The following is a 27,643-nucleotide window of genomic DNA, read 5'->3' as shown; positions in this document are numbered from 1 at the left end:
TCTAACCTACAGTATTTCATTCTCATCAAATGTCTGTCCAATGATCGTTTAAATGCCCGTAAAGCTGGCAAGTCTACAACTGTTGCAGGCAGTGTCTTCCATGCCACTACTACTCTGAGTAAAGAAACTACCTTAGATATCTGTCCTATATCTATCGCCCCTCAATTTAAAGCTATGTCCCCTTGTGCTAACCATCACCATCCGAGAAAAAAGGCTCTCACTGTCCATCCGATATAACCCTCTGATTATCCTCTATGTCTCAATTAAGTAACCTCTCAATCTTCTTCTGTCTAATGAAAACAGCCTCAAGTCCTTCAACCTTTCCTCGCAAGACCTTCCCTCCATACCAGGCAACATCCTAGTAAATCTCCTCTGAACTCTTTCCAAAGCTTCCACATCCTTCCTATAATGCTGTATGCAATACAGAACTGTATGCAATACTCCAAGTGCGGCTATACCAGAGATTTGTACAGCTGCAGCATGACCTCATGGTTCTGAAACTTGATCCCTCTACCGTAAGAGCTAACACACCGTATGCCTTCTTAACTACCCTAACAACCTGGGTGGCAAATTTGAGGGATCTATATACAGAGGAACCTCGATTATCCAAACAAGATGGATGAGCACTATTTCGTTCGGACAATTGAGTATTCAGTTAATTGATTTCCTCTGGGGCTCGGAGTTTCCAACCCCGTCCAACACCACCCCCTGCCCGCCCCCACCCTGCAACCCCAACCCCCCAACCCCAACTCCACCCCCTCGCCTGACCTCAACCCTGCCTGCTCCCACTCCCACCCCAACTTTTAAGTTTTTGTGATTTCCCACATTGTACCTAGTTTTGCTTCATGCTAATATTACTTCAAGCCATTAAAGGTTCATAAGTAATTTATTCTTGAATATATGTATGCACAATTTCTTCTGTGTCTCATAAATGTCTTTAATTCCTCTGATCACTCTTGCTATTGATTTATATTTATGTTAATATTGTTCCAGCTAATATGTAGTTTTAATTTTCCATTTAAACATTTTACAGGGCATTTGATATTTTCACTTGTTTATTTAAACCTGTCCGTTCCTCTAATATAGTTCTTGTTATTTTAAGCTTCAGTATTAACTAGTTCTGAAGCATTGATGCATTCCACCATTTAGAACAGTGAATGATGCGCTGACTGCATCCAGCGTTTTATACATATAAAACAAAAATATCTGTATCCGGATATGTCTTTTTATTCATTCATAGGATGAGGGCGTTGCTGGCTGGGCCAGTACTTATTGCCCATCCCTAATTGCCTAGGCAGCAGTTTAAGAGTCAACTACATTGCTGTGGGTCTGCAGTTACATGTAGACAAGACCGAATAAAGGTGGCAGTTTCCTTCCCTAAAGAACATTAGTGAACCTACATTAATACAATATATTGTATTTGACAGGCTGATAACTTGTGATATTAAGCTTTAGAGTCATAGGGATGTACAGCACAGAAATAGACCCTTCAGTCCAACTCGTCCATGCCGACCAGATATCCCAACTCAATCTAGTCCCACCTGCCAGCACCCGGCTCATATCCCTCCAAACCCTTCCTATTCATATACCCACTCAGATGCCTTTTAAATGTTCCAATTGTACCAGCCGCCACCACTTCCTCTGGCCATACACGTACCGCCCTCTGTGTGAAAAAGTTGCCCCTTAGGCCTCTTTTATATCTTTCCCCTCTCACCCTAAACCTATGCGCTCTAGTTCTGGACTCCCCCACCCCAAGGAAAATACCTTGTCTATTTATCCTATCCATGCCCCTCATGATTTTATAAACCTCTATAAGGTCACGCCTCAACCTCCGATGCTCCAGGGAAAACAGTCCCACCTATTCAAACTCTCCTGATAGCTCAATTCCTCCAACCCTGGCAACATCCTTGTAAATCTTTTCTGAACACTTTCAAGTTTCACAACATATTTCTGATAGGAAGGAGACTAGAATTGCATGCAATATTCCAATAGTGGCCTAACCAATGTCCTGTACAGCCTCAACATGACCTCCCAACTCCTTTACTCGATATTCTGACCAATATAGGAAAGCATACCAAACACCTTCTTCACTCTCCTATCTACCTGCGACTCCACTTTCAAGGAGCTATGAACCTGGACTCCAAGTTCTCTTTGTTCAGCAACACTCCCTAGGACCTTACCATTAAGTGCATAAGTCCTGCTAAGATTTGCTTTCCCAAAATGCAGCACTTCACATTTATCTAAATTAAGCTCCATCTGCCACTTCTCAGCCCCTTGGCCCATCTGATCAAGAGGTAACAATAATTATTTTACCTAGTAACTATTGTGCTATAATGGAAACTTATCAAAGTACCTCATGTTCTTGTAATAATGAACAGAAGTTGCAATCCCGATCATTCCTGAGCCCCATCCCAAACATGCTTTAATAAAGAGTGCTGAGGACAACTGTGGCAGTTTTACTGACAGGCCAACAACACACAGCTTATTCCTGATCAACTAACAATTGAAACGTCTTGATGTGAATTATTCCAAAATGTATTCAAATCCTCTCACCTGAATCAAAATGGTGGCCGACGACTGCTTGTCACGCATTAAAAGGGTTCCACTTGTTTCAACAAATTCATTCAGATTTCCTGGAATTATAATCCAGTTAACTATAACGTCACCAAAATTTGCTGGACCACGTACTAATCTGTAGGAGGGAATAAAAGGTATTAAATATTATATGACACAAAATCACCTTGTTTGAATCTGGTAATAGAAATATTATGAAGAATATAGAAAGATGATGTTGTCCCTTTAAACCAGTAAATCATCGTATTTGTATTGCAAAAATGGTAGATGGGCATGTATATGGTATTATATTTTCCTTCAGTATTCCTCCTCTTAGCAAAGGAAGATTGTTTTGGAACAAGTAAGTGTTCGTGCTGCGATCACTTCTATTTGCACAATAAAATCTAAATTTGTTTCAATGCATTTTTTGCCAAGGAGGAATAACTTGAAGATGTGGGGATATACACTTGTGAATAGCTGCCCCAATTACATCAGATAGCTCCAGTAAGACAGACCCATCATCAAAAAAACACTGTAAACTGCCCCTTCAGGAACTGGAGGAAAGTGAGGACTGCAGGTGCTGGAGATCACAGCCGAAAAGCACAGCCGGTCAGGCCGTGTCCGAGGAGCAGGACAGTAAATTCTCCTGCTCCTTGGATGCTGCCTGACTGGCTGTACTTTTTCAGCACCTTCAGGAACTGCACTTGAAGACTGTCAAAAAGATACATAACAGCCATCTTAAGGACATTCAACCTTTACTTCATAAAAATAAGGATGAATTAATTTACCTGTTAATCTTAATGGTCTTTGCAACAATGATTTTATAAATAAATGACACTTACGTTATGAACCCAGTCCCATTGTAGCTGCCCACTGGCTCTCCAATTAGGATCTGCTTGGTTGATTCAGCTATAGCAATCATCCCAGATGATGCACTGTCACCCAAAATGATGATGGTGGCACTTTCTGTGGGAGAAACAGTCTTTCTATCTCGTCAAATGAATAACAGAGGAAATTTTGTTTTAGAAATTTAAAGCCCATAAGAAGCCATTGGATATCACATGACCTTGCTGGATGCATTTTGCAAGGGAGCACCTAATATACAGCTTGCCAATCAGGGGCACCCTTCCTTTATACCGTCTCGTAGAATCAAACCCAATTTGGTCACCCATCTCGCGCCCTTACCCATGGAACTGAAATCCATTCCCTATCCAAAGTGCCTGGATTTGCCTTCCTTGAGTGCACATTGTGTCTTCATAGGCCTGCCTGTTGTCCTGACATCAGCCAACACAGAAGACTGGTGCAACAGGGACTGCAGGAGCTGCCAGCCGATGAAATCATCCAGCAGCTTGAGGAGGCTCAGGGGTTTGAGGGTGGGGAGGGGGGATAGAGGGAGGGGGAGGGAGGGGGAGGGACAGAGAGAAAGAAAGAGAGAGAGAGAGAGAGAGAGACAGAGATACAGACTGGCAAACAGAGACACAGAGAGAGAGATAGAGACAAACTCTATCAACAAACACATCGACCTGGACCCAATATACCGGCCACTACAGCGGACAGCTCGAACTGACAACCAGAAGCGGTAGAGACAGGCCACTATGAATGCCGGAAGAAACAGCACAGAAGCACTTCACAGGAGGCTCCCAAGCACTGAGGATGTCACCTAGACAGGGGACGAAACGTTTGCAAGACAAATTCCCAGCTCAGCGAACAGAACCACAACAACGAGCACCCGAGCTACAAATCTTCTCCCAAACTTTGAAGAGAGAGAAAGACAGACAGACAGTGAGACTGAGACAGAGAGGGAGTTGATTCCCTATCATTTCCAGTTCATTACTTTTGATTTTCTATTTTGTCTTAGAATTTTTGTTAAAACTATTACATTGCCATAAGAAACAGACTTACCAAACATAGGGGATATTTCTGCACCATTAGTGGCAGATACGAGCCGAATCACATACCGCTCTTCTCCCTCCAGAAGAGTATCTGGATAAATGCGTAAATTAAGTGTTTTTTTGGTCTCAGTCTAATACAAGAAAAGTGCAACAAATTAGTAATCTTTGGAGCAAAACAACAGTTCCATTCACACAGAGTTAAAATTTTCCATGTTCCTAGTTTGAACTTGGTGAAATATGTAATGGTGTACATTAAATGTGTTACTGGGGTTGCACTCTGTAAACCGAGCACTGCTACCTAGGGTCGGCAAAAAGTGTTTAAGATTTTTCAAAGTACACAAGTTTCCATGATTCACTTAACTTTCACACCTAGATTAATAGAAATCATGGACTAAGTTTCTGCACTGAACAAAAATTACTATTTATTATAAGTAATTAGACTCCGGCTGCAGATAAAGAGTTATAAATCATCAGCATATGAAACTACCAATGATGGTTGTTGTAGTACAGCGATAGTGTCCTTACCTCAGGGACAGAGGATCTGGGTTTAAGTCCCACCTGTTCCAGAGGTACATCAGAATGTTCCTGAACAGGCTATTAAAAATGTCTGTAATACTAATTAAAACTCTAATCCTCTTATAAACTTTCCCTTACACACAGATAAATATGGTAAAATAAATGATGGACTGAGGGGAAGAACGAGAAAGACACAGTTCAGTAGTACCAGTCCCAGGTACTTTATAAGTCTCTGGCTTATCAGTGACAAGTTACAGCTTACAGCAACTGTTGCAGGGAAAATAAACTGGTTTTCTCCACGTTTATGGAGAGTTTTGACTGCAGAGAAAAGAGAGACCACTCCCAAGCTGCGGGAGAAATGAACGCCTCTCTCTCAGTCTGTAAGGTACTCCCAGCTCTAAGCAGTTCAATTATCTGAGAACCGATCACAGTCATTGTAGGCAAAAAGGTCTCACTTGTGAATGATTGGTCACTAGTCCATAGAGACCAACAAACTTCTTATTGTCAGTGAAAGTAGCATTCATATAACCCTTGGCTCTAACTTGTCTGCAACTCAAACTTCAATTTCTGTTTGTTCAATCAGTTGTTGAGGCTTGCCGTGGGTGACAGATTACTTGTGTTTTTTAAACTTATAGCCACCCTTTCAAATGTTAGTTTTGAAATAGTTCTCTCTCATTTCAGCACTCAAAAGCACAAAATTAAAAGCCAGTGTTCTTATAACTACAGAGTTCAGCTGTACCTCCCTAGTAAAACTCCAAGCAAGGACTACACAAGTGCTTTCCAAATTGAGACTCTATTTTAAGGTCCTGGATTTCATGTGGCCCTATTTGGGCCAGATGAGTGCAGTTGTGCAGAGACAAGGAACCAGAGGTGGATGATGGAAAGGCTTCAGTTATTGAGAAGGGAAAGGGGAGTGAACAGGCGTTTGAGCACTGGGGGAGTTGAAGATAGGCCAGTGTTTCTTCAAAACCAAATAACCATCTAACTTTTCACAGGTTGATCCTTTTCACCAACTGCAGCTGGGCCTCAGAAAGCAGTCTATCAGGCCATAACCACAGAGAGGAGAAAACTCAAGGATTTAAAAAGATGTCACAGCAATCAGAAAACAGTCCAAGTTCTATGGTAACCACTGTTGCTTTGAAGCTCATGATCCCAAATTCTTGTCTGGAGACTTCTCACAATTTGGGAAGCCCTCGACAGCACACTTCATTAGGAGTGAAAGAAGATTAATCAGATCAGATATCTCCACTGTAAATGGCAGCCTTGCAAAGGCTTGCCAACAGGTGACCTACTTCACTATTGTAGACAACCAATGGCTTATGCCCACAGACATCTAAAGAGTATTGTCCAAAACATACTGTCAGTAGATAAACATGTACTACAACCATGTTCTCTTGCTTCTTTTCCAAGGAGCCAAGTATCCAGCAATCTATGATGGCAGTACATTTTCATATAGCTTCTCTTCTTCATTTTCCAAACTTTGGCAGAAAAGCTACAGAAACAATTTGGTAATAGATCAGAAATATAGAAGAGATTTTTAAATGGAAGATCCTGAAGGTGGGACTTGCACAATAGATGTCCCAGCTACAGAAGAGAAATAAACAAGAAACTCTGTAGACAGACCGAGGAGGTCAAAAATAAAAAGAAGAGTTATTAATTACTGACTCATTACTGGGACAGGGAGGATATAAACAAAAAATAGGGCATGAATGTCATAACATTCCTACTCAACTTGTTATTCAAACAATATATTTGGATCTCTACAGGGGCAAAGGTATCGGTTAGATTTAGTTAAGCAAAAGGCAATAGATCAGATAGATGAGCTAAATATGAGTGAGGGATGTTATTAAGCCTGAACACAGTAAAAGATTCAAATAGAAAATGTAAGATTAAGGCAGCTTGTAAAAAGACAGGAGGGGAGTGGACTGAGGTGGGGTAAACTGACAGTTTTTTGCTCATTCACTCAATCCATCGTTATCCATCTGTAACTTCCTGATGTTTACTTCATAATATAGGTTTCTACTTACTTTGGTGCCACCTGTGATTTTAGCTATCAAGCCTTCGCTCTCATCCTCCAAGTCATCAATGTAAATTGTAAAATGCTGAGGCCCCAGCTCAGACCCCTGCACTTTACTTATCACATCCTGCTAATCGGACAAAGACCCAATGATTCATCTGTTCTGTTTTCTGCCAGCCATCATGTTAATAAGTTACACATACACCATAAGTTCTTAGATTCTGCAATAATCTTTGATGTGACACTTTATCCAGAGCTTTCTGGAAATGTAATTGTACATCTAGATGCCCCTCCCTAATACAGCTTGAAACAACTATAATAAATTGATTACAGTGGTTTCCCTTTCTCCAGACCATGCTGCCTCATCCCATTTATGTTGGATTTTTCTAAATATGCTGTTGTAATTGTTTTAATGATTGATTCTGACCTGATCCAGACAGAGGGGAGAAAGTGCCCCGACACAAACAGAATGCAGACTGAAAGGCACAGTTTTAAAAGGTTTTGCAAAAGAAGCAAATGTAGGGTGAGAACTAGTGAGGGAATGGAATGCATTGCCTGAAAATATGGTGGAGGCAAGTTCAGTTGAGGAATTCAAAAGGGTGTTGGATGATTATTTAAATAGAAAAAATGTGCAGGATTAAAGGGAGAAGATTGCACTATGTTAAACAACTCCGAGACCCAGTGCAGACACAATGTGCTAAACAGCCTCCTTATAATATCATAAGATTTTATGATTCTGTGAAATTAACTAGCCCATAAGTTCCTCTTTCTGCCTCCCTTCCTTCTGGAACAGAGGAGTTCAGTTTTGGACTTTTCAGTGGTATGAAACCATTTCAGAGTCAAGAAAAGTTTGCAAAATTAAAACCAACACATCAACCTTTTGAGAGCTTAGGATGAAATTCATCTGGGGCTGGAAACCTGTCAGTCCACAGTTCCATTAGTTTTTATACCAATTCCCTGTTGATTCCAATTTTGCTACTCAGTTCTCTCCTTCCACCTCCAAGTGTACAGTTGCTCCTGCAACATTTTTTGTGTTTTCTATAGTGAAGTCAGAAGCAAAGTATTTGTTCATTTTATCTGGCATTACCTTTTTAATCTACTATTAACTCCCTATTGTCTCGCTCTCCAGAAGACCAACACACACTTTTCATATTAAGTACATGTCTTGGCTTCAAATCTGTTCAACAGCTGCTAAATTGGTTACAGCTCTGGCAATTCCATTTTTCCAGCTTCTTTCGAGGTCTAACCAGTAGACCCATAAAGTATTAATGGAAGTCACTGAAAGAAGAGAATTGTAGATTCTTCTTTTTAAACTTATTTTACCATGGAGCCAAGAGGATAAGGAGTTGTTGTCCTGCATTCACAATCCCAGTGTAGTCTGATGATCCATAGTCATTCCCCATTCTTTCATTCACCTTCCCATAATTTTTGTGGCTATTAAAGTTTAAAGAGAGTTGTAATTCTCTTTCTTAGCCTGGTTGAAGTAAATATAATTAATGTAAAATTTAAGTATATAAAGTGCTGCACAAATTGGCTAAGTGAAGTCTATTATAAGGTAATGTTCAGTTTCCTTACAGTTTGGTCAAGTCCTGATAGTAGATTCTGTTAGTTGGTATCTATTATTGTGCATGTCCTTTATACAGTACCTGATTGAATGATAATGTTCCAGCAAGGGGACCAAGGTCATCAACTGCAGAGTCATCCACCTGCCAAACAATCTGGACTGGACCATGACCGCCATCACGACCAACTGTGAAGGACACCTGTCCAGCAGGATCATCAGCAGATTGTGGCTCCCCAACACGAATCTAAAAGAACACAGGAATGCTTCATTGTACAATAACCACAGCTAATGTTTCCATCACTGAAACACCTTTATATCAAACTGCACAATTTGTAAATATTTATATTCATCTATGATTCAGACATTCCATACAAGTAGCCCCTGACTGGTGCAGAAGTAACAAAGGGGGAAGATAAGAGGTTTTCAGCAGATTGGGTGAATAACATGACCAATAATTGCAAAACAGCAATGTTCAACCCCATAGTGTAAGATGGGAGCAATCATACAAGGCTGTTGCCAGACAACATCTAGAGTGCCTTATCCATCTTTGGTCGTCAGGGATAAGAAGAATTCAAGGCAATCCCTGGAAATATTGCAGAGAACATGAATGAACTGAAGACTCATCCTACAGGACTAAATTATAAAACAAGGCCAGGACTAGGACAGATTTGAGAATTTCAATCTTAAAAGGAAGCAACAGAAAGAACAAAATCTAGAACCAGTAAATCGGGAGTTGGTAAAGACTATGGGACCTTTGGAGAAAATGACTGAGAAGGTCAAATCATATGGTTATCTGCTGCAGAGAGGAAACATAGTGAGGCAAGTGATGAGATACTACTGCGAAGAAGAAACAGAGAAAGTCCCAAGGTCAGACACAAGGATAGAATGGTGAGAAATTTAAGTGCAAGATTGGAGGAGGAATGGGTCACTGACAGAATGTAGTAGAGAAGGAAAATTAATCTGCATCATGGTCATTTCAAATAAAATGGGATAGGTCAAAGGAGAAGAATAAGAATTATATTTTCTTTCACAATACAGAGAGGCCAAAATGTGGAATTAAATTTTGGAGACAATGTTGGAGTCAAAATCGCTGGAATGACTTGAGAAGTAATTTTTTACTTTCATGAGACTCCAATATCAAATAGGAATGAGCTAGACGATCTGCACAAATACAAGCAATTATTGTATCTATTTTCTGATGTTAATCATAAGCAACGTAAATAACAGGAAAGGTCAATGCAGTCAGAGAAAGAAGGTTTATACTGAGACTCATAAAAAATAAATATTGCAGCAGTTAAGTTTTATACTTTCTAGATGTATATAAAAGACAAAGTTTAGAAGTGAAATGCTGACACTGCAAATATACGGTTGACATCAAACAGTTGCATGCAAGATATGGTTATGTGCAATCTAAAGCCTTATTTCATTTGATGATATGCTTCAATGCCTGAACGATATTCCCAGGCTGTACCTCTATGTTTTTCTTTCCCATACTTTCTGTACTATTAAACTGCCAGCAACTATTAGGAATCTCCTCTTTCTCAACTTGGGCTTTTGAACTCCTAGAACTTCATTAATCACTACCACTTGTGCACCAGAGTTTTCTTCCCAAAAAAGTGTGTTTACTTTCACATTTACAAGCAAGATACCTGATTTGCTGCCAACATCAACATAGGAAAGTGATATGGTAGAGATTAACATTCAATGAAACAAACTTGAAATTTTAGATTATTTAAATTACTAATGACCCTTGTCTTTACAGAAGACCGTAAGAAAAAGCAACAGGATTCATCTGTTCAGCCCTCTGTGCCTGTTCCACCGTTCAGTAGGATCATGGCTGATCCAACCTTCCTGCCTTTCTCCCATAACCTTTGATTCCCTACTGATCAAAATCTATTTCATTCTTAAATACTCACAATGACAATGCTCAACAGCTTTCTGTGACACTGAGTTCCAAAAACTTTCAACTCAGAGTCGGAATTCTTCCTCACCTCAGTCTTAAACTGGCACCCTTTTATTCTGAGACTATGCACTCTGGTCCTACACTCTCCCATGAGGGGAACACATACTTTCGGCATTTAATCTGTCAGGCCCCTTAAAAATCCCACATGTTCCAGTGAGATCACCACTCATTCTTCTAAACTTCAATGGATAAAGTCCCAAAATGTTTAACCTTTGTTCATAAGACAGCGCCCCTGTAACAGGGATCATCCTAATGAACATTCTCTGAACTACCTCCAACAAAATAATATCTTTCCTTAAATAAAGCAAACAAAACTGCTCATGGAACTCCAGATGTGATCTCATCAGCATCTTATTGAGTTGCACTAAGACTTCCCTGTTATACTCCAAACCAGTTGAAATAAGGGTCAACATTCCATTTGCCTTCCTGATTACCTGCTACACTTGTGTGCTAATTTTCTGTGCTTGATGCACAAATTACGCCAAGACTGTTCGTGGTGCAACTTTCTGTAGCTTTTCTCCATTGAAATAACACTGGAAAGGAAGAGATTTTACTTTATGAAAGATTCAATTCTATTCTACGGTGGTGAAAGGCAATTTCAAACAAAGTAGTTCCCACAATTATCACCATGAGAGAGGCTATCTATTCAGTAGTGACATCACAGGTTCTAAAAAGAGACGTGCAAGATAGTAGATGATGATACATCCCTCCCAGATCGTCTCAATGCCTTCTATGCTCGCTTTGAGCAGAATTTCGGCAAAGAGGTAACACCTATTCCGACAAATCCTAACGAACCTATGCCAACAGTCACAGCATCAGAGGTCAGATCAGTTTTCGTTCATGTGAATCCAAGGAAAGCGATGGGACCAGATGGAGTACCAGGCCGTGCACTCAGAGCATGAGCAGATCAACTGGCAGGGGTCTTCTCAGGCATCTTCAATCTCTCCCTGCAACAGGCCACTGTCCCTGCCTGTTTCAAGAGGGCCAACATTATCCCTGCGCCTAAGAATTCTCATGCAGCATGTCTCAATGACTACCGCCCAGCGGCCCTAACTTCGGTGGTCATGAAGTGGCTTTGAAAGGCTGATCATGGGATTAATCAATGCCAGCCTTCCCACTGCTCTTAACCCACTTCAATTTGCCTATCGGACCAACAGATCCATGTCAGATGCCATATCACTTGCCCTTCACTCCTCCCGAGAACTTTTGACACCAAGAACAGCTACAGAAGAACCCTCCTCATTGACTACAGTTCAGCCTTCAACACTATTATCCCCTTGAGACTGATTATTAAACTTAGTGATCTCAGATGAGGCCCCACTCTCTGCAACTATATCCTAAGTTTCCTGACCCACAGGCCACAATCAGTCATCCTCACTAACAGTCAACACTAGAGCCCCCAAGGCGTGCATACTCAGCCCCTACTATACTCATTGCATACTCAGGACTGCATTGCCAAATACCAGACTAATGCCATTTACATGTTCACTGATGACACCACCATAGTCAGTCGAATCTTAGATGGCAACAAAATAGGCTACAGACGGGAGGTGGAAGACCTGGAAAAATGATGCACTGAGAACAACCTAGCTCTCAATGCTGGCAAAACCAAGGAACTCATTACTGACTTTCGGCGGGATATTACTCAAGCCCCCCTACACATTAACAGCACAGAGGTGGAATAAGTGGAGAGTGTCAAGCCCCTGGGAGTGGTCATCCACAACAAGCTTTCTTGGACTCTTCATGTGGACACACTGGTTACAAAGGCCCAATAACATCTCTTCTTCCTCAGGAAGCTGAGAAAATTTGGCATGACGGCGAATACCCTTGCCAACTTTTATAGGTGCACCATTGAGAGCATTCTGTCTGGGTGTATTACTACCTGGTACAGCAACTGGACCATTCAAGATCGGAGATGGTTACAGAGAGTGGTGAACTCGGCCCGGAAAATCACAAAGGCCAACCTCCCATCTATAGAATCCATCTATCAGGCCCGCTGTCAAGGAAAGGCCGCCAGCATTCTCAAAGATCCACCTCACCCTGGCAATGCTTTTCTACAACCTCTACCATCAGGGAGAAGGTACTGAAGCCTGAACACAAACACCAGCCAGTTTTGAAACAGTTTCTACCCTACTTTGTTAGAAATCTGAATGGACTCAGAAACTCTTAATATTCACCTGTACCTGTGTTTTTGTTTTTGCACTGTTTACCTATTATTTACTTATTTATGTTATTTAACTTTGTGATCTGCCTGTACTGCTTACAAGACAAAGCTTTTCACTGTGCCTCGGTACATGTTACAATAAATTTAATTCAATTCAGTAAAACTGGGGCATTCTGGTTATACTGGTGGACCTTAATGCCCCCTCCCCACACTAGAAGGTGAGTTTGTAGGAAGGCTGTAGTCAGAAGTGCAGAGTGGCAATAACTTCCTCCAATGAAGTTAAAGACAGGAAGGTAGAGGGCAGATCTCCTGACCCGTGGCCAATTGAGGCTTCAAAGCAGCCAGTTAAGGGCCTCATCCTGTTACCTTTGGGTTCTCATGTTACCAGGTAAAAACAATGACTGCAGGTGCTGGAAACCAGATTCTGGATTAGGCTGGTGCTGGAAAAGCACAGCAGTTCAGGCAGCATCCGAGGCACAGGAAAGTCGATGTTTCAGGCAAAAGTCCTTCATCAGGAATACAGGCAGAGTGCCTGAAGGGTGGAGCCCTCTCCATCCTTTAGGCACTCTGCCTGTATTCCTGATGAAGGGTTTTGCCCGAAACGTCGATTTTCCTGTTCCTCGGATGCTGCCTGAATTGCTGTGCTTTTCTAATGTCACCAGGCCTCGCAGAAGAAATAGCCAAGGGTATGCCTTGGATCTGGCGATGGGAAGGCTCTCTCCTTGTCCAAGAGAAGCTCCCATGCAGTGGGAATAAAGACAGCTTGAGTGAGATCCCCACCTGCAAACATCAAATCAAACCCTGCACCAGCATCCACCAAGTCAATGTGGCCTCAATGAACCTGCTCCTCATATTGTTCCTGTAGCTCATGCAGACATACAATTTCAGAGAAGAAGTAGACCATTCAGCACCTCAGGACTTCTGTGCCATTCAGTAAGATCAGGGCTGATCTCTGTTCCATTGTTTATCCACTACCTCCATCATAATGCAGTCCTGCCATTAGCCACAGTTACCAGTGATAGTGACCAGCAGCTCCCAGAATGTGATTTTTGGTGAGTTTCCCCTCAGAGGAGCAGGAAGATAAGTAAGTCTTAACCCCACTGGGCCGTCAGAAAATAGCCACAGTAGTATCACCCCAACTCAAATGGGCAGATATCAAAATAACCACCAAAGAATCCAGTCATTCTTATTGACATTTTTTTTTAAATTACTGCAGATTACAGCAACATTCTCAAAAGCTATTTTGTTAATGAGCTAACTGCTTCAGGAAATCTTTCCAAACTTGCTAAAACTTTATTTGTTTGTAATTATTTCGATTTTATTAAAATCATGCACAATATTTGACTATGTTTGTTTAAAAGCTGTTTTGCACATTCATCCAAAGCACATGTAAAAATATTATTCTTTATTTACAGCATCCATGGTTTTTATCAGTTTTTGTAACATATTATTAGCCTATTTTAAACTCAGTTGGATTGAGACTAGATTCCCTACAGCATGAAAACAGGCCCTTCGGCTCAACCAGTCCACACTGACCCTCCAAAGGGTAACCCAACCAGACCCATTTTCCCTCTGAATGATGCACCTAACACTATTAGGCAATTTAGCATGGCCAATTCACCTAACCTGCATGTTTTTGGACTGTGGGAGGAAACCCACACAAACATGGGGAGAATGTGCAAACTCCACACAGAGAGTCACCTTAAGGTTGGAATTGAACCTGGGACCCTGGTACAATGAGGCAGCAGTGCCAACCACTGAGCCACCACGTCACCCCATTGACTTGAAAGAAAAGAGCTTTAGGACATTGTGTGTAAAAAGGTCTGACTTCAGTTTATTTTGCTCTACCACTCGAAATTAATTTCACTCCCCTCCTTCCATCCCAAATCAATGTAATTGTGATATTGAGATATTTGACATGCAAGCAAATAAACCTTTTTCTTAACTTTGAAGATGACCATCCTTTCTCAGATTCTTTAAAAACATGTAACTACTGAATTTGAGACATAAGAAAGATTGAGAAAAAGGGAAAAGGTTACTCACAGATTGTTCCCCAAACTGAAACACACCAACAGGTGAATCATTGTTTGGAATGTTGATGGTAACTATAATATCGTCTCCCATTTTGGCACCTCCTGTCACTTGGGTCAGGCTAACAGTGAACATCTCCAGAAATTCTGTCAAGTTATCATCCACTATAATGATCTCTAGGACAGTAGAAGACTACAAAAAATGGGATAATGAAATTATGCGACATTCTCAGAGTTTACATTTTGTGAATTTGAAGTTAGTAAAGCTTATGACCAGAAAATCATTTTTGTCAGAATACATGTAAGGATAACATCATAAACTGCTTTGTTAGTTCTGTTGCAGAAGGTTTAAAGAAATTTGTCAAGGAATGAGAGCCTTGAGATTACATTAGACAGTAGAAGCAAGAAACTAGGAGAGACAGCACTAACAAAGAAAATACTATTTCATTAGTTAGAATAAAGCTAAGGAGGAATGCAATAAGGTCTAAATTCAATTTACAATCTATGTATAGGAACACAGAGCAGCACATGGGGGGTCCAGTGGTTCAAGAAGGCAGCTCACTACCACCTTCTCAAGGACAGCTTAGGATGGGTAATAAATGCTCGCCTGCCAGCAGCACTGACATCCCACAAATGAATAAAGCAAAACGCAGGTACAGATAGTAGAGACAAGTATGATTTTATGCTGATGAAGGAGACCTGGCTCAAAAACACACAGGGCTGTGGGCTGGACATATGGTTTGACAAGGTTCCCCATGGGAAACTGGTTAGCAAGATGGAGGATTGTTTTTCAGACTGGAGCCTGTGACCAGTGGAGCGCCACAAGGATCAGTGCTGGGTCCACTACTTTTCATCATTTGTGTAAATGATTTGAATGTGAGCATAAGAGGAAAAGTTGATAAGTTTGCAGATGACACCAAAATTGGAGGTGTAGTGGACAGCAAAAAAGGTTACCTCAGATTACAATGGGATCTTGATCAGGTGGGCCAATGGGCTGAGAAGTGGCAGATAGAGTTTAATTTAGATAAATGTGAGGAGTTGCATTTTGGGAAAGGAAATCTTAGCAGGACTTATACACGTAATGGTAAGGTCCTAGGGAGTGTTGCTGAACAAAGAGACCTTGGATTGCGGGTTCATAGCTCCTTGAAAGTGGAGTCACAGGAGATAAGAGAATGAAGAAGGCGTTTGGTATGCTTTCCTTTATTGGTCAGAGTATTGAGTACAGGAGTTGGGAGGTCATGTTGCGGTTGTACAGGACATTGTTCCGGCTATTTTTGGAATATTGCGTGCAACTCTGGTCTCCTTCCTGTTGGAAGATGTTGTGAAACTTGAAAGCGTTCAGAAAATGATTTAGAGATGCCAGTGTTGGACTGGGGTGTACAAAGCTAAAAATCAAACAACACCAGGTTATCTTCCAACAGGTTTAATTTTCGGTGCGCTACTCCTTCATCAGGTGGTTGTGGTCCTTCATCAGGTGGTACTCCACAATCATCTGATGAAGGAGCTGGGTTCAGAAAAGATTTACAAGGATGTTCCCAAGGTCGGAGGAATTGAGCTATAGGGAGAGGTTGACTAGGCTGGGACTGTTTTCCCTGCAACGCCAGAGGCTGACGGGTGTCCTTATGGAGGTTTATAAAATCATGAGGGGCATGGATAGGATAAATAGACAAAGTCTCTTCCCTGGGGTGGTGGAGTCCAAAACTAGAGGGCATAGGTTTAGGATAAGAGGGGAAAGACATAAAAGGGAGCTAAGAGGAAACCTTTTCATGCAGAGGGTGGTACGTGTATGGAATGAGCTGCCAAAAGAAGTGGTGGAGGCACTTTTTGCAACATTTAAAAGGCATGAGGACGGGTTTGAAGGGATATGGGCCGGGTGCTGACAGATGGGACTAGATTGGGTTAGGATATCTGGTCGGCATGGACGAGTTGGTCTGAAGGGTCTGTTTCCGTGCAGTACATCTCTATGACTCTATAACTCTATCTACGTACGATAGGAAAGAAAAAAGGAAGACTGCAGTATTGATTCAGGAAAGTATTACAATGCTTGAAGGAGAGAAGGTCTTTGAAAGATAAAGGACAGAATCTATTTGGTTATAGTTAAGAAATAAAAGAACAATTATACTGCTGCATAAATACTATGGGATACTACCTATTGGGAAGGAAAATAAATGTAAAGTCTGAAGAAATTTAGTACAGAGGGCTGAAGGCTATTGTTTTCTTGCAGTGTTGACAGGCTGTAGAGTGCAGCCTGAAAAATAGTGCCTGAAGCAGGATTACAACAGCAAAAATATTCAATATCAGTAGTCAGAAAATAGCTCATCATGGATCAACCATCTTTTGTATGCCACAACTGTTTTATATCAGGTTGGGTGTACCAACTCATTATTATCTATTTTCAGATCCCAGCAAAACTGAATCCTACTCTCATCAGAATGCTTCAGCAAAATAGGTTAAACAGACGGATGAAGAAAGAAGAGAGAAAGGCATATTCCAGCAGGCCATGGGGTTAGGATGGTTGTTTGTGTGAAGGATAAACATGAAATTGGATAGGTTAGACTAAACAACCTCCTTCTGTGATGTGATTTCTTTGTAAACCATGTAAATTAAAATAACTTACCCTTCCATCAGGGAAGGTAAGGCTTCCATAAGATGGTGTGAAATCTGAGAAATTGGCACTTCCAGGCCGTGCTTCCCAAGCTACACTTATCTCTCCAAATGTACCAGAGCTTCTGATCACTATTAACTGGAGGAGATTTCTTGGAGGGGCCACCTCATAAGCAACAACTGCACCAGTTTCATCCTGCAGATTTAACAGAAATCAACATTATCTAATTAAATTTCACCATCACATGCTAAAAACTACATAGAATTAGTAAAGCTTTTTGCATTAACCCACCATCTTATGTGGGAACACATAGTATATGCTGTAAAATTTCAAATTTTGTTTGGTGTCAAGCCAAACTATTGAGGTATATCTTAGTGTCACAGACTTATGAACAATACCCCAGAATTGTCAACGTTTATCGAAATGGATTTTATGATGTCACAAACTTCTACATCACTACCTGAAAAATCTTTAAACTGTTTGGGTTGTCAGATGTTTCTGGGGACCCAGGAACAGCAAGAGTACTTTTCCTGGCCTCTTCACATTCTTGAAAAAAGAGCACCCATCTTCAACAACTGAAGTGGTCTCCAATAAGTTTATACATTTCTGCATGGATAGTCTGAGTGTTATTTGGCTGTGGTTTTAAATTGCATCAGGGTCCTTATATGCGTTCATTTAAGTGGAGTCTGGGATCTAATTTCCCAAGTGTAAATGGAAATGGCATAGAGTCCCTTGTTTTAATTTTGGTCTCAGAGCACACCATTATTGTCATAGTGCTGTCTGTGAGAGCCAAAAGCCAGGGCTAAATAAAGCTGCCTTCCCAATTTTGAATTTAGCAAAAGGTTCCAACACTAACTCTCATCCTACTTCACTGCTAGCCTCAAACGCAGCGCTGGATTTACAAAAAACAACCCTCAAGCTGCTTGAAGCCAGCCCAGAAAGTTGCCAAATGTTCCACTATTCAACATTCTTTTCTCTTTATAGAGTACTGCAATGCTCCTATCCATACCAAAGATTATATATTGCCTGCCTACACTGCTCTATCAGCATGTGTCAGAAGAACTTTCTTCAACTGCTCAAATTATTTTCATTGGTTCCTGTCTTGCGACTTTGCAATATTCTTATGCCATTTCTTTCTGACATTATTCTTTGTTTCCAAGAATAGTTGAGGGTATAAAACTGTTAGATGTCCTCAATCCTGGATTTTAAATATCAGCAAAAACACCGATAATACTGGAAGATTAGAATCTGCAAGCAGAATCTTCCAGGTCCAGAGGTGATGGGAATGCAATGCAGAAATTCACCAATGCTCCTGAGAAGGCATCTTCCAAACCCACATCCGCTTCCATCTAGAAGGGCAAGGGCAGCAGATACGCAGGAACATCACCGATACCAAGTTCCTCTCCAAGCCACTCACCATCCTAATTGGAAATATATTGCCATTTCTTCAGTGTCACTGGGTCAAAATTTGGAATTGCACAGATGTAAGGAGCAAAATTTTCACGCACAGGGTAGTGTGTGTGTGGAATGAGCCGCCAGAGGTGGTGGTGGAGGCTGGTACAATCACATCATTCAGAAGGCATCTGGATGGGTATATGAATAGGAAGGGTTTAGAGGGATATCAAATGCTGGTAAATGGGACTAGATTAATTTATGACATCTGCTCAGCATGGACAAGTTAGATCGAAGGGTCTGTTTCCCACCTGTACATCTCTATGACTATGACATGGAGTAGTTCAAGATGGCAGTTCATCACCATCTTCTTAAGGGCAACTAGGGAAAGGCAATAAATGCTAGCCAGCAACACCAACATTCCACAGTTTTGTTTTAAATCACCTAATTATCCCCATTCAAAATATATGACTGTTTTTTGATGCTAACTCACATTCACTGACAGAGTTCCACCCTCTGCTTGCAACTTTCTTTAGTCCTTTCATTTTTCTACAATGCTACCATTAATGGTAAAAAAATTGCAAGTTTGAAAACCATTCCCTCTCTCCTTACATCCTTCCCCATTGATGGGCATAGTGAACAGGAACAGACCCAGAATCAAACATTGTAAAGTACAGTGACTTTCTTCCACATGCAGAAATGTCTGTAACTTCTGTTCAATTACCACACTTCTAGCCAGCTTTCTCTTCAGTTGTTAACCTTTCCCTCCATTTCATACTTATCCAGTAATTTCTGTGCAGTATCTGTTGAACCTTTCATTTCTACCATTCCCATCACCATACCAGGTACCTCCTTGAAGAACTATGCTGAGCATGTTAACTTGATTTTATATGAGCTTTCAAAATATGACAAGTAGGCCACTCAGTCGCTCAAGCCTGCTCTTAGCCAATCTGATTGCTCCACATTTCTGCCCACTTTTCACCACCTTGCTTAGCAAGATTCTATCTAACTCTTTTTGGAAAGTCAGATGGTTGGGTGGGGATGGGGGCAGAGGATATGGGTCATCACAGCATTGTAAGTCAAGGGCAGCCTCTGATAACAGACAGAGGGTCTGAACATTGTCAAGTGTCTGCTCAGGGTGTTTCGAGTCTGAACATTGTCAAGTGTCTGGTCAGGGTGTTTTCAGGCAGGGAGTCCATTGAGTTGGTCACAGTTAGTCCTGTGGCTCCATAGTAACCAGAGTTGGGTGTAGGGCTGATGTGGTCAAGGAGATGTACTGGTATTAGACAGGGGTCTCATCACTTCTCATTCTGGGTTGTCTGGCCATATCGTTCAAAGGGGCAGGCGACAGTGGTTGGTCAGGTCTGTCCACAGAAACCAGGGGAGAGGTTGGACAACAACAAGGGTAACCACAGCCATGGGAAGGAGACTCAAGAGCCTATTTGTTTGTATTGGGGGATACAGGCTGGAGTGAAAGGGGATGGTAATTATTGGGAAAGGGAGCAACTGCAGTTATAAGGAGGGTATAAACTGTACAGTAAAGCATAGATGCTAAGGGAGTCATTGAGGAGGGGATTTTGTTCATGGTTAGGAGCACCCTGGCTTCAACTTGGTGGTGGAGACAGTGAATGATCACACCTTTGGCATGGTCACCTCATATGTCAGGGGCAGTGAGGCCGTGGGCAGGGAGGGGGGGGGGTGGGGGGGTGGGGGGTGGTGGGGGTCAGAAAAGTGGTTGGTGAGGACTCATATCGACAGGTTGGGTGAGGTCTAAGGAAGTACAAAATCCTTGGGGTTTATGGAAGATCATGGATGTTAGAGGCCTGAGCAACAAGTGGAGGACAAGGCTGGATGTCACAGGCCAAAGGGTGTTCACTATCACCTTCCATTTTGCTACATCCAAAAGTACATAATGAGAAAACAAATGGCTGTGACCTTACTTGGAATGGGTGGGCTAAGTGTCACAACTTGTGAGGAGGAGAGCTGCAGGACTCACCAATGTGAGGCTCTTTGAAAGGAAACAGCATTATACACATGCATTATACAGGTCACTGACATGCAGGCTTTCTAATACATTTGCTCCTTATATTCTGCACCGCTCCCTGCCTCAGGCATCGCTGACCACCTCCTTCACGCCAACACTTTGGGACACAAGAGGCTAACGAAAGAATGGAGATCTTGTAAGAGGAGGGGCAATGGTGTCTGCAAAGTCCAATGTCCTATATATGCCTCACTCATCATCTTCCCTATGCTACAAGCAGCTCTCAGTACAAACATTGATCCATGGTACATCCTGTTTGGACAGGAGGCTAGACACCATTCTACCATTGTTATATTCAGGGCTACACAAAGACTCAAGCAAACAGATATAGGGCCAAAACAATTAAATTTATACAATCATAAGCCTCCATATATCACCTGTGCCATTAAAGTGTCCTCAATAGGTCTTCTCCTTTCTCTCCCTCCCACAAGATTTCAGTATAGGCCCTGGATCCAGAGAAGAGGTGGTGGGGAGCCTGCTCCATAGTGCAGTTTACGAGCCTATGAGATTTAGCCAGGCACCCCATGAGAGGTGTACCTGAATGTCCTCAACATGCTGAGGATTTTCTTACCACAGGCAAGTGGACTTGAACCTGGACATTCCAGTCAAGGTAGGGACACTATCACTGTGCCACAAGACCCTGGGTTGTGCCATTATATTTTGCTTCAGAGGTCAGATTCACTTGCTGCATTTACTTCCTTGAAAGAACTATAGGCAAATTTTAGCTGATGCTTGCAATCCAATATCTCCTCCTACTGAAATATCCAACCAATCAACAATGTGGTTAGCACTAACTGAATACAGAAGACATTTAAATAGTAGGCTGCAAAATGTTGTCTTCTTTCTTAAGACACAGTCAATGGACATGCACTGTACTCTCTGTCTTTAGTTTCAGAGTCTATTATATTTAACCCTCTGTTTATTTCAGATGGAATGCCTGCAGATCAATGTAACAGACAAAAAAAAAATTGGTCCCAAATATGACCATTCTATGACAATAATAACAGCATATAATTCGAGAATAAGGTTCAAATACTTTAATTGCAGTATTTCAATAAAAAAAGTACACTTTATCTCCATATCAAATGAAGAATCCTACCCTTGTCACATTGAACTGGACGATTCCTCTGGGGTTATCATTCTCTTCAATTGTTATTTCTGCGAATTCCATTCCTGAACCCAGTTTCAAACTGGGTTGTCTTCCAGGTCCAGTATCAGCCACTTTGACACTGCTAATGTTAACTAGAAAGCTTTCATGCAATTCAGGAATGCTATCCTATCAAATAAGAAATATCATTTTTCATAAGATCCAAACAACGTGTTTATTATAAAGGTCAAAACTAGTGCTGTGACAACATAACAAGATTAACTTGAATCAAATACGCTACTTTTCAATCTATCGAGCTATAAATGTGACATTAGATATTTTCGCACCAACATTTTCAGAGGTGGTATTAGGTCTGGAGCACGAACCCAGGCTTTCTAGTTCAGAAGCAGGGACACTAGCATTCTGCCACAAAAGTCTAAAAAGTGACACTCGATAGTTTTAATCAAGCTCTTTAGAGATTATATAACCCAGGCTTGAACCTGGGTATCCTGGCTCAGAAACAGGGACACTACCATTGCACCGCAACAGCCCTTTAAACATTTATTTGTTTTGATATCGAAGGCAGCAGAGATATGAAAGGCCCCTCTGAGAATCAGACCCTGGACCCCTGGTTTACAAGGTCAGTGCTCTAACCCTCAGACAGAAATGAAATAACAGAATGTTATCTAATCCTTGATACCTGTATCAACTCCAGCTTATTCATTTAAACTATTTACTCATTTCCAATTCTCTAACCTACCTCCAATTCTGCACATTCTTCCCTTTTATGTATACATCATAAATTCAAATAATCTTTCCAAAGATTCTGTTAATATCTCCTTTTGATTTTTCTTAAATGTGTGAAGGCCATATTTTTATTTTTCTGTATTTTTGAGTGTGACACAATTAGGGAAAGGATTGGTTTAAAAGCCAAGGATTATTGAAGGATTGCTGCACTTCTAAAAACAATGATGCATATTGTAAGTGCTGTTTTCACTGCTGTTTGTTCAAGCAGTAGGGAATGCCTTTTTAGAGTTGAGCTGGAGCCAAGGGGGTTGGATACACATGGAAATTTGGCCAGCAACAAGTAGTTGATTAGTTTATGAAATGACCAATTATCAATGACTAACAATGGCCAACAAATGTGGTTGGTCTCCCATTCACTGGAAGTTCAGGTCAGAGCCAATCAGACCTTCAGAAAGAAAAACAAACTGGTCTTACACTGTAGCACAGAAAACATCTCAAACTTCCAGATAGCCAGTTTATTTCCCCTTGCCAATAACTGTAAGCTGTGACTTTTAACAAAAACATCGGAGACCTTTATGAACCTGCATCAGTCTCCCTGTACCTCCTGCAAGTTAAGGGAATATCCCTGAAGAAGGAAGATCAAGGATCAACACGTCCTTCAGAGCCAAAAGGATCATCTCAGTGAATCCTGTGGACAGAAACCATTGAACTGCATTCCCAATCTTACAGTCCATCCATGGCAGTCATGTTTTTTTCTTTCTGTATATATGTGTACGGGTGTTCAAGTTTTATCCAGTAAAGGTATGTGTCAACGTTTTATGGTTGTACACTTGGGGTTAGAATCTACTTGTTGTAATTATTATTATTTCTTAGTTAAGTACAGAGACCCAGTCTTTGTAGGGTTGTGAATTAGATGGTGGATTAGACCTGTTTTTATTCAACACCCCTTTCACTTCGCTGTCTTCTTGCACAAATACCCACTTGCTGCTGTGACAGGATACAATTTAAATGGCAGTCAGTATCTATCCTGATGTAATTTTAATTGTACCCCTGACCAAATCTTGCATTGCCCCCAGTCTGCAAACAAGAGCTTATGGAAATAAATGAGCCAAAAACTCTTTTTTTAAAAAAGTACATTTGTTAAACAAGGTTATTTGTGAAGAAGCAGACTGCTCCACATTCAGTTATGGAATCTCTGATCCTACCATTCTCCATCCCCAAATTAATTTACTCGAAACCTGGCATAGGAAGAACAGAAAAGCTGCATATTATTTAAATGGAGAAAGACTGCAGAAAGCTACAGAATAAGGGATTTGTTGTTCTCACCCATGAATTTCAAAAAAGTTAGTGCCAAGTACAGCAGGTAATAGGGAAGGTAAATGGAATATTGATCTTTCATACAAAGGGAATGGAGGATAGATGTCGGGAGCTTTTGCTAAAGCTAAATAAGGAACTAGTCAGACCACAGCTAGAATACTTTGAACAGTTTTGGGCCTCATATCTAAGGAAAGATTACTCAGAGGAAACCTTACTCTGGCAGCCTGCAAATGTTGACTCCTGCTCACTAGTGCTGACCCCACCTTATCAGCCTCAGGTAGAAATCAGATTCAGGATATGTTCAAATCTCCTAGGTTCCCTGCTACAGGAAATCAGCTCCCTTTTACAGTCCCAAGCTAATTCCCAACCCGTGTATTCTCTCATTACCAATCCAAAGTTGGCTAATACACTGATGAAAAGAATTATCAGTGAGCATATGAAGTTTTTGCCTTAATTCTCCACAATAGAGTTATCCACTATTACATTACCATGAGTATTATATACAAAGCACAACTAGTAACCACTTCTAAAAAAGATAATATTTATACCATCCACTCTCATAAACTTACAGATAGGATTGTAAATCTAATCAAAGCTTGTGTGTCATTCTCCTTTATAATTGTTGTGCCCTGTTGTGTAATGTAGTCCTGGTTCGCAGTTGCTTGATTAACAGGTAGGACCAAAAGATTTGGTTTGGTACTGTACTGGACAGCAACATCTCCCACAAATCCTTGTTCACGAATAATTCTTAAAGTGATATTAATTGCATCAACTGTAAAAACACAAAACAAAAACTTAGAACTTAAATATGTGGTTATCAAAATAGTTTAATCTCAATATTGGGTAAAGTTGTACTGTAGCACTTTCAATGAATATAGAAATCAGCAGAGGACTAAAATAAGCATGTTATTTGCTGTCATACATTTTACAAAGTCTAGAATCTGTTCATCTCAGCCTTGAATATACTCAGCAATCCAACCTCAACAGATCCATGCTATGGAGATAGAGCATAGATTCACCACCTTCTGAGAAAAAAACCTTTTCATCTCTAAAATGAGCCATTCCTTGTTCTGAAATTACACCTATACGTCCTAGACTCTCTCACAAGAGGAAACAATGTTTGCGCATCTACTCTGTTAAGTCATCCAAGAATTTTGTATGTTTCAATAAGGTTACTTCTTCATCTTTCTAAACTCCAATGATAATGCCTCCATTCATGGTATTAGCCACAAACTTCTCTGGACTGCCTCCAATGACACTGTATCTTTCCTTAGATATGAGGCCCAAAACTATTCAAAGTATTCTAGCTGTGGTCTGACTAGTTCCTTGTTTAGCTTTAGCAAAAGCTCCCGACATCTATCCTCCATTCCCTTTGTATTAAAGATCAATATTCCATTTACCTTCCCTATTACCTGCTGTACTTGGCACTAACTTTTTTGAAATTCATGGGTGAGAACAACAAATCCCTTATTCTGTAGCTTTCTGCAGTCTTTCTCCATTTAAATAATATGCAGTTTTTCTGTTCTTCCTATCAAATTACATAATCTCACATTCTCCCACATTATATTCCACTTGCCATGTTTTTGCGCATTCACTTCACCTGTGTATATTCCTTTGCTAGGAGAAAGTGAGGACTGCAGATGCTGGAGATCAGAGCTGAAAAATGTGTTGCTGGAAAAGCGCAGCAGGTCAGGCAGCATCCAAGGAGCAGGAGAATCGACGTTTCGGGCATAAGCCCTTCTTCAGGAAGAAGGGCTTATGCCCGAAACGTCGATTCTCCTGCTCCTTGGATGCTGCCTGACCTGCTGCGCTTTTCCAGCAACACATTTTTCAGCTACATTCCTTTGCTGACTCATCCTCATCTGTCATCCTCACTATTTGCCTACACACTCATTTTTGTGTTATTCACAAACTTGGTAATAGTAAATTTATTTTCCTCAGGTTATTAGTACATATTGTGAATAATAAAACAAAGAAATGCAGATGCTAAGATCTGAAATTAATAAGAACAGAAATTGCTGGAGAAATTCAGCAGATCTGGCAGCAATGGTGGATGAAAATTATTGTAAATAATTATTGTGCCTAGGGTAATCCCTGTGGTGCTTACCAGTTACAGGCTGTCATCACCCCAATCCCAATTCTCTGTCTTCTTCAATCCTCTATCCATGCTAACATATCACCTTCAAAACCATGGGCTCTTATGTATGGTAATTTATCAATGCCTTCCAAAAAGCCAAAGATATTACATCCCATGTTTCTTCTTTATCTATCTGCCTTGCTACCTGCTCAAAGAGTTCTAATAAATTTGTCAAGCATGAATTCCACTCATGCTGTCTCGGTTTGATCGTGTTGTGTAATTTTAAATGCTTTGCTATTACATTCTCTACAATAAATTCTAATATTTTTGCAATAACAGATATGAAGTTAACTTGTTCTTTTCTTTATTTCCTTCCCTTTTCAAATGGAAGTTTTACATTGGCAGCTTTCCAATCATGTGGGATTTTTCTGGAAACTAAGGACACCTGGGCGGTTACTATCAGCACATTACTAACCCTTTAGCTACTTTCTTTTAATATTTGAGGATGCATCCCATCAGGTCTACAAGACTTACAATCTTTAGCCCCATTAGTTACCCTAACACATTTTCTCAAGTGATAGTGATTGTATTTATTTCCTCTTCTCCTTTTGCCCCGTGATTATTTAGTGATTTTTGAATTCTACAAGCCTCTTCAAGAACGTAGACTGATGCAAAGTATTTATTCAATTTCTCTGCCATTTCCTGGCAACCCATTATTACTTCCATAGCCAGATTCTCAAAGAGGTCTGTGTTCTGTTTGATATTCCTCTTCCTTTTTTACATATTTAAAGAAGCTCTTGTGGTCTTTCTTGATATTACCTGCAAGTTTACTCTCAAATTTTAACTTCTCCCTTTTTTTTATCATTTTTGATTGTCTTTTTAAAAGCTTTTCCAATCCTCTGACTTACTACGGATCTTTGCCAGATTTAATTTTTTTTTCAATTTGATGCTATTCTCAACTTTCCCAGTTAACCATGGTTGATTTATTCCCTTTCTACAATCCTTCTTCCTTGCTGGAATAGCGACAGATGAATCTGCATGATGATAGGGTCAAATAGGTTTTCCCTTTTGTAGGTTGCTTACTACATTTCCACCCAGAGTACATTCGGTGCCCTTATCACTCAGTTGCTAAACAGTACTCATTCACCAGAGCTGGTGGGTGACAGGGTGTAATTTGTAATCAGCAAGAAGTTCCTTGACAATGATGCCAAGAGACTGCATGGAGTTCTAGGTCACTGTTGAGAATTCACAGTGAACACCCTCCTCAATGTATAGCACTGTACCACCACGTGTGGCAGGCCTGTCCTCATGGTAGAACAGGATGGTGATGGCAAGTCTCTGGGAAATTACCTGTGAGTTTGATTCTTTGATAATGACAGTGTCAGGCTGCTCCTGGACTAGTTTGGAAAAGTTCACTCACTTTTAGTACAAGCCTCCAGATATTAATAAGAAGGACTTAGCAGAATTAACAGAGATGGCTTTAGGACTTTTATTTCCAGTCCCTAGATCAATGCCCAAAAGTCTCTCCATTTCATTTCTTTGTGAATTTGCAGTGGTTTGATACAACTGACTGGCTTTCCAGACTATTTCAGAGGGCATTTATGAGTTAACCATATTGCTTTGGGTCTGGAGTCACATTCAAGCCAGACAAGTTAAAGACAGCAGATTTCCTTCTTTG

At 40.8% G+C, this 27,643-nt stretch overlaps 1 protein-coding gene across 2 annotated transcripts in view; it reads right to left on the bottom strand.

The window, feature by feature from the left end:
- Positions 1 to 27,643, bottom strand: part of adgrv1 (adhesion G protein-coupled receptor V1) — a 563,049-nt gene that overhangs the window by 314,369 nt on the left and 221,037 nt on the right. For both annotated transcript variants that reach the window (XM_072582867.1, XM_072582868.1), the window contains 8 exons: positions 24,458 to 24,660; positions 21,837 to 22,013; positions 17,317 to 17,499; positions 14,713 to 14,892; positions 8,625 to 8,786; positions 4,456 to 4,576; positions 3,396 to 3,519; positions 2,554 to 2,692 (listed from right to left, as the gene is read on the bottom strand). In XM_072582867.1, the coding sequence (XP_072438968.1) occupies positions 2,554 to 2,692; positions 3,396 to 3,519; positions 4,456 to 4,576; positions 8,625 to 8,786; positions 14,713 to 14,892; positions 17,317 to 17,499; positions 21,837 to 22,013; positions 24,458 to 24,660 (1,289 nt within the window). The remainder of the gene's footprint in view (positions 1 to 2,553; positions 2,693 to 3,395; positions 3,520 to 4,455; positions 4,577 to 8,624; positions 8,787 to 14,712; positions 14,893 to 17,316; positions 17,500 to 21,836; positions 22,014 to 24,457; positions 24,661 to 27,643) is intronic.

Source organism: Chiloscyllium punctatum, chromosome 2 (genome assembly GCF_047496795.1).
Source record: "Chiloscyllium punctatum isolate Juve2018m chromosome 2, sChiPun1.3, whole genome shotgun sequence".
NCBI classification, from domain to species: domain Eukaryota; kingdom Metazoa; phylum Chordata; class Chondrichthyes; order Orectolobiformes; family Hemiscylliidae; genus Chiloscyllium; species Chiloscyllium punctatum.
Note: the sequence above shows the minus strand (reverse complement) of the source record. Positions and strands in the feature narration are given on the sequence as shown.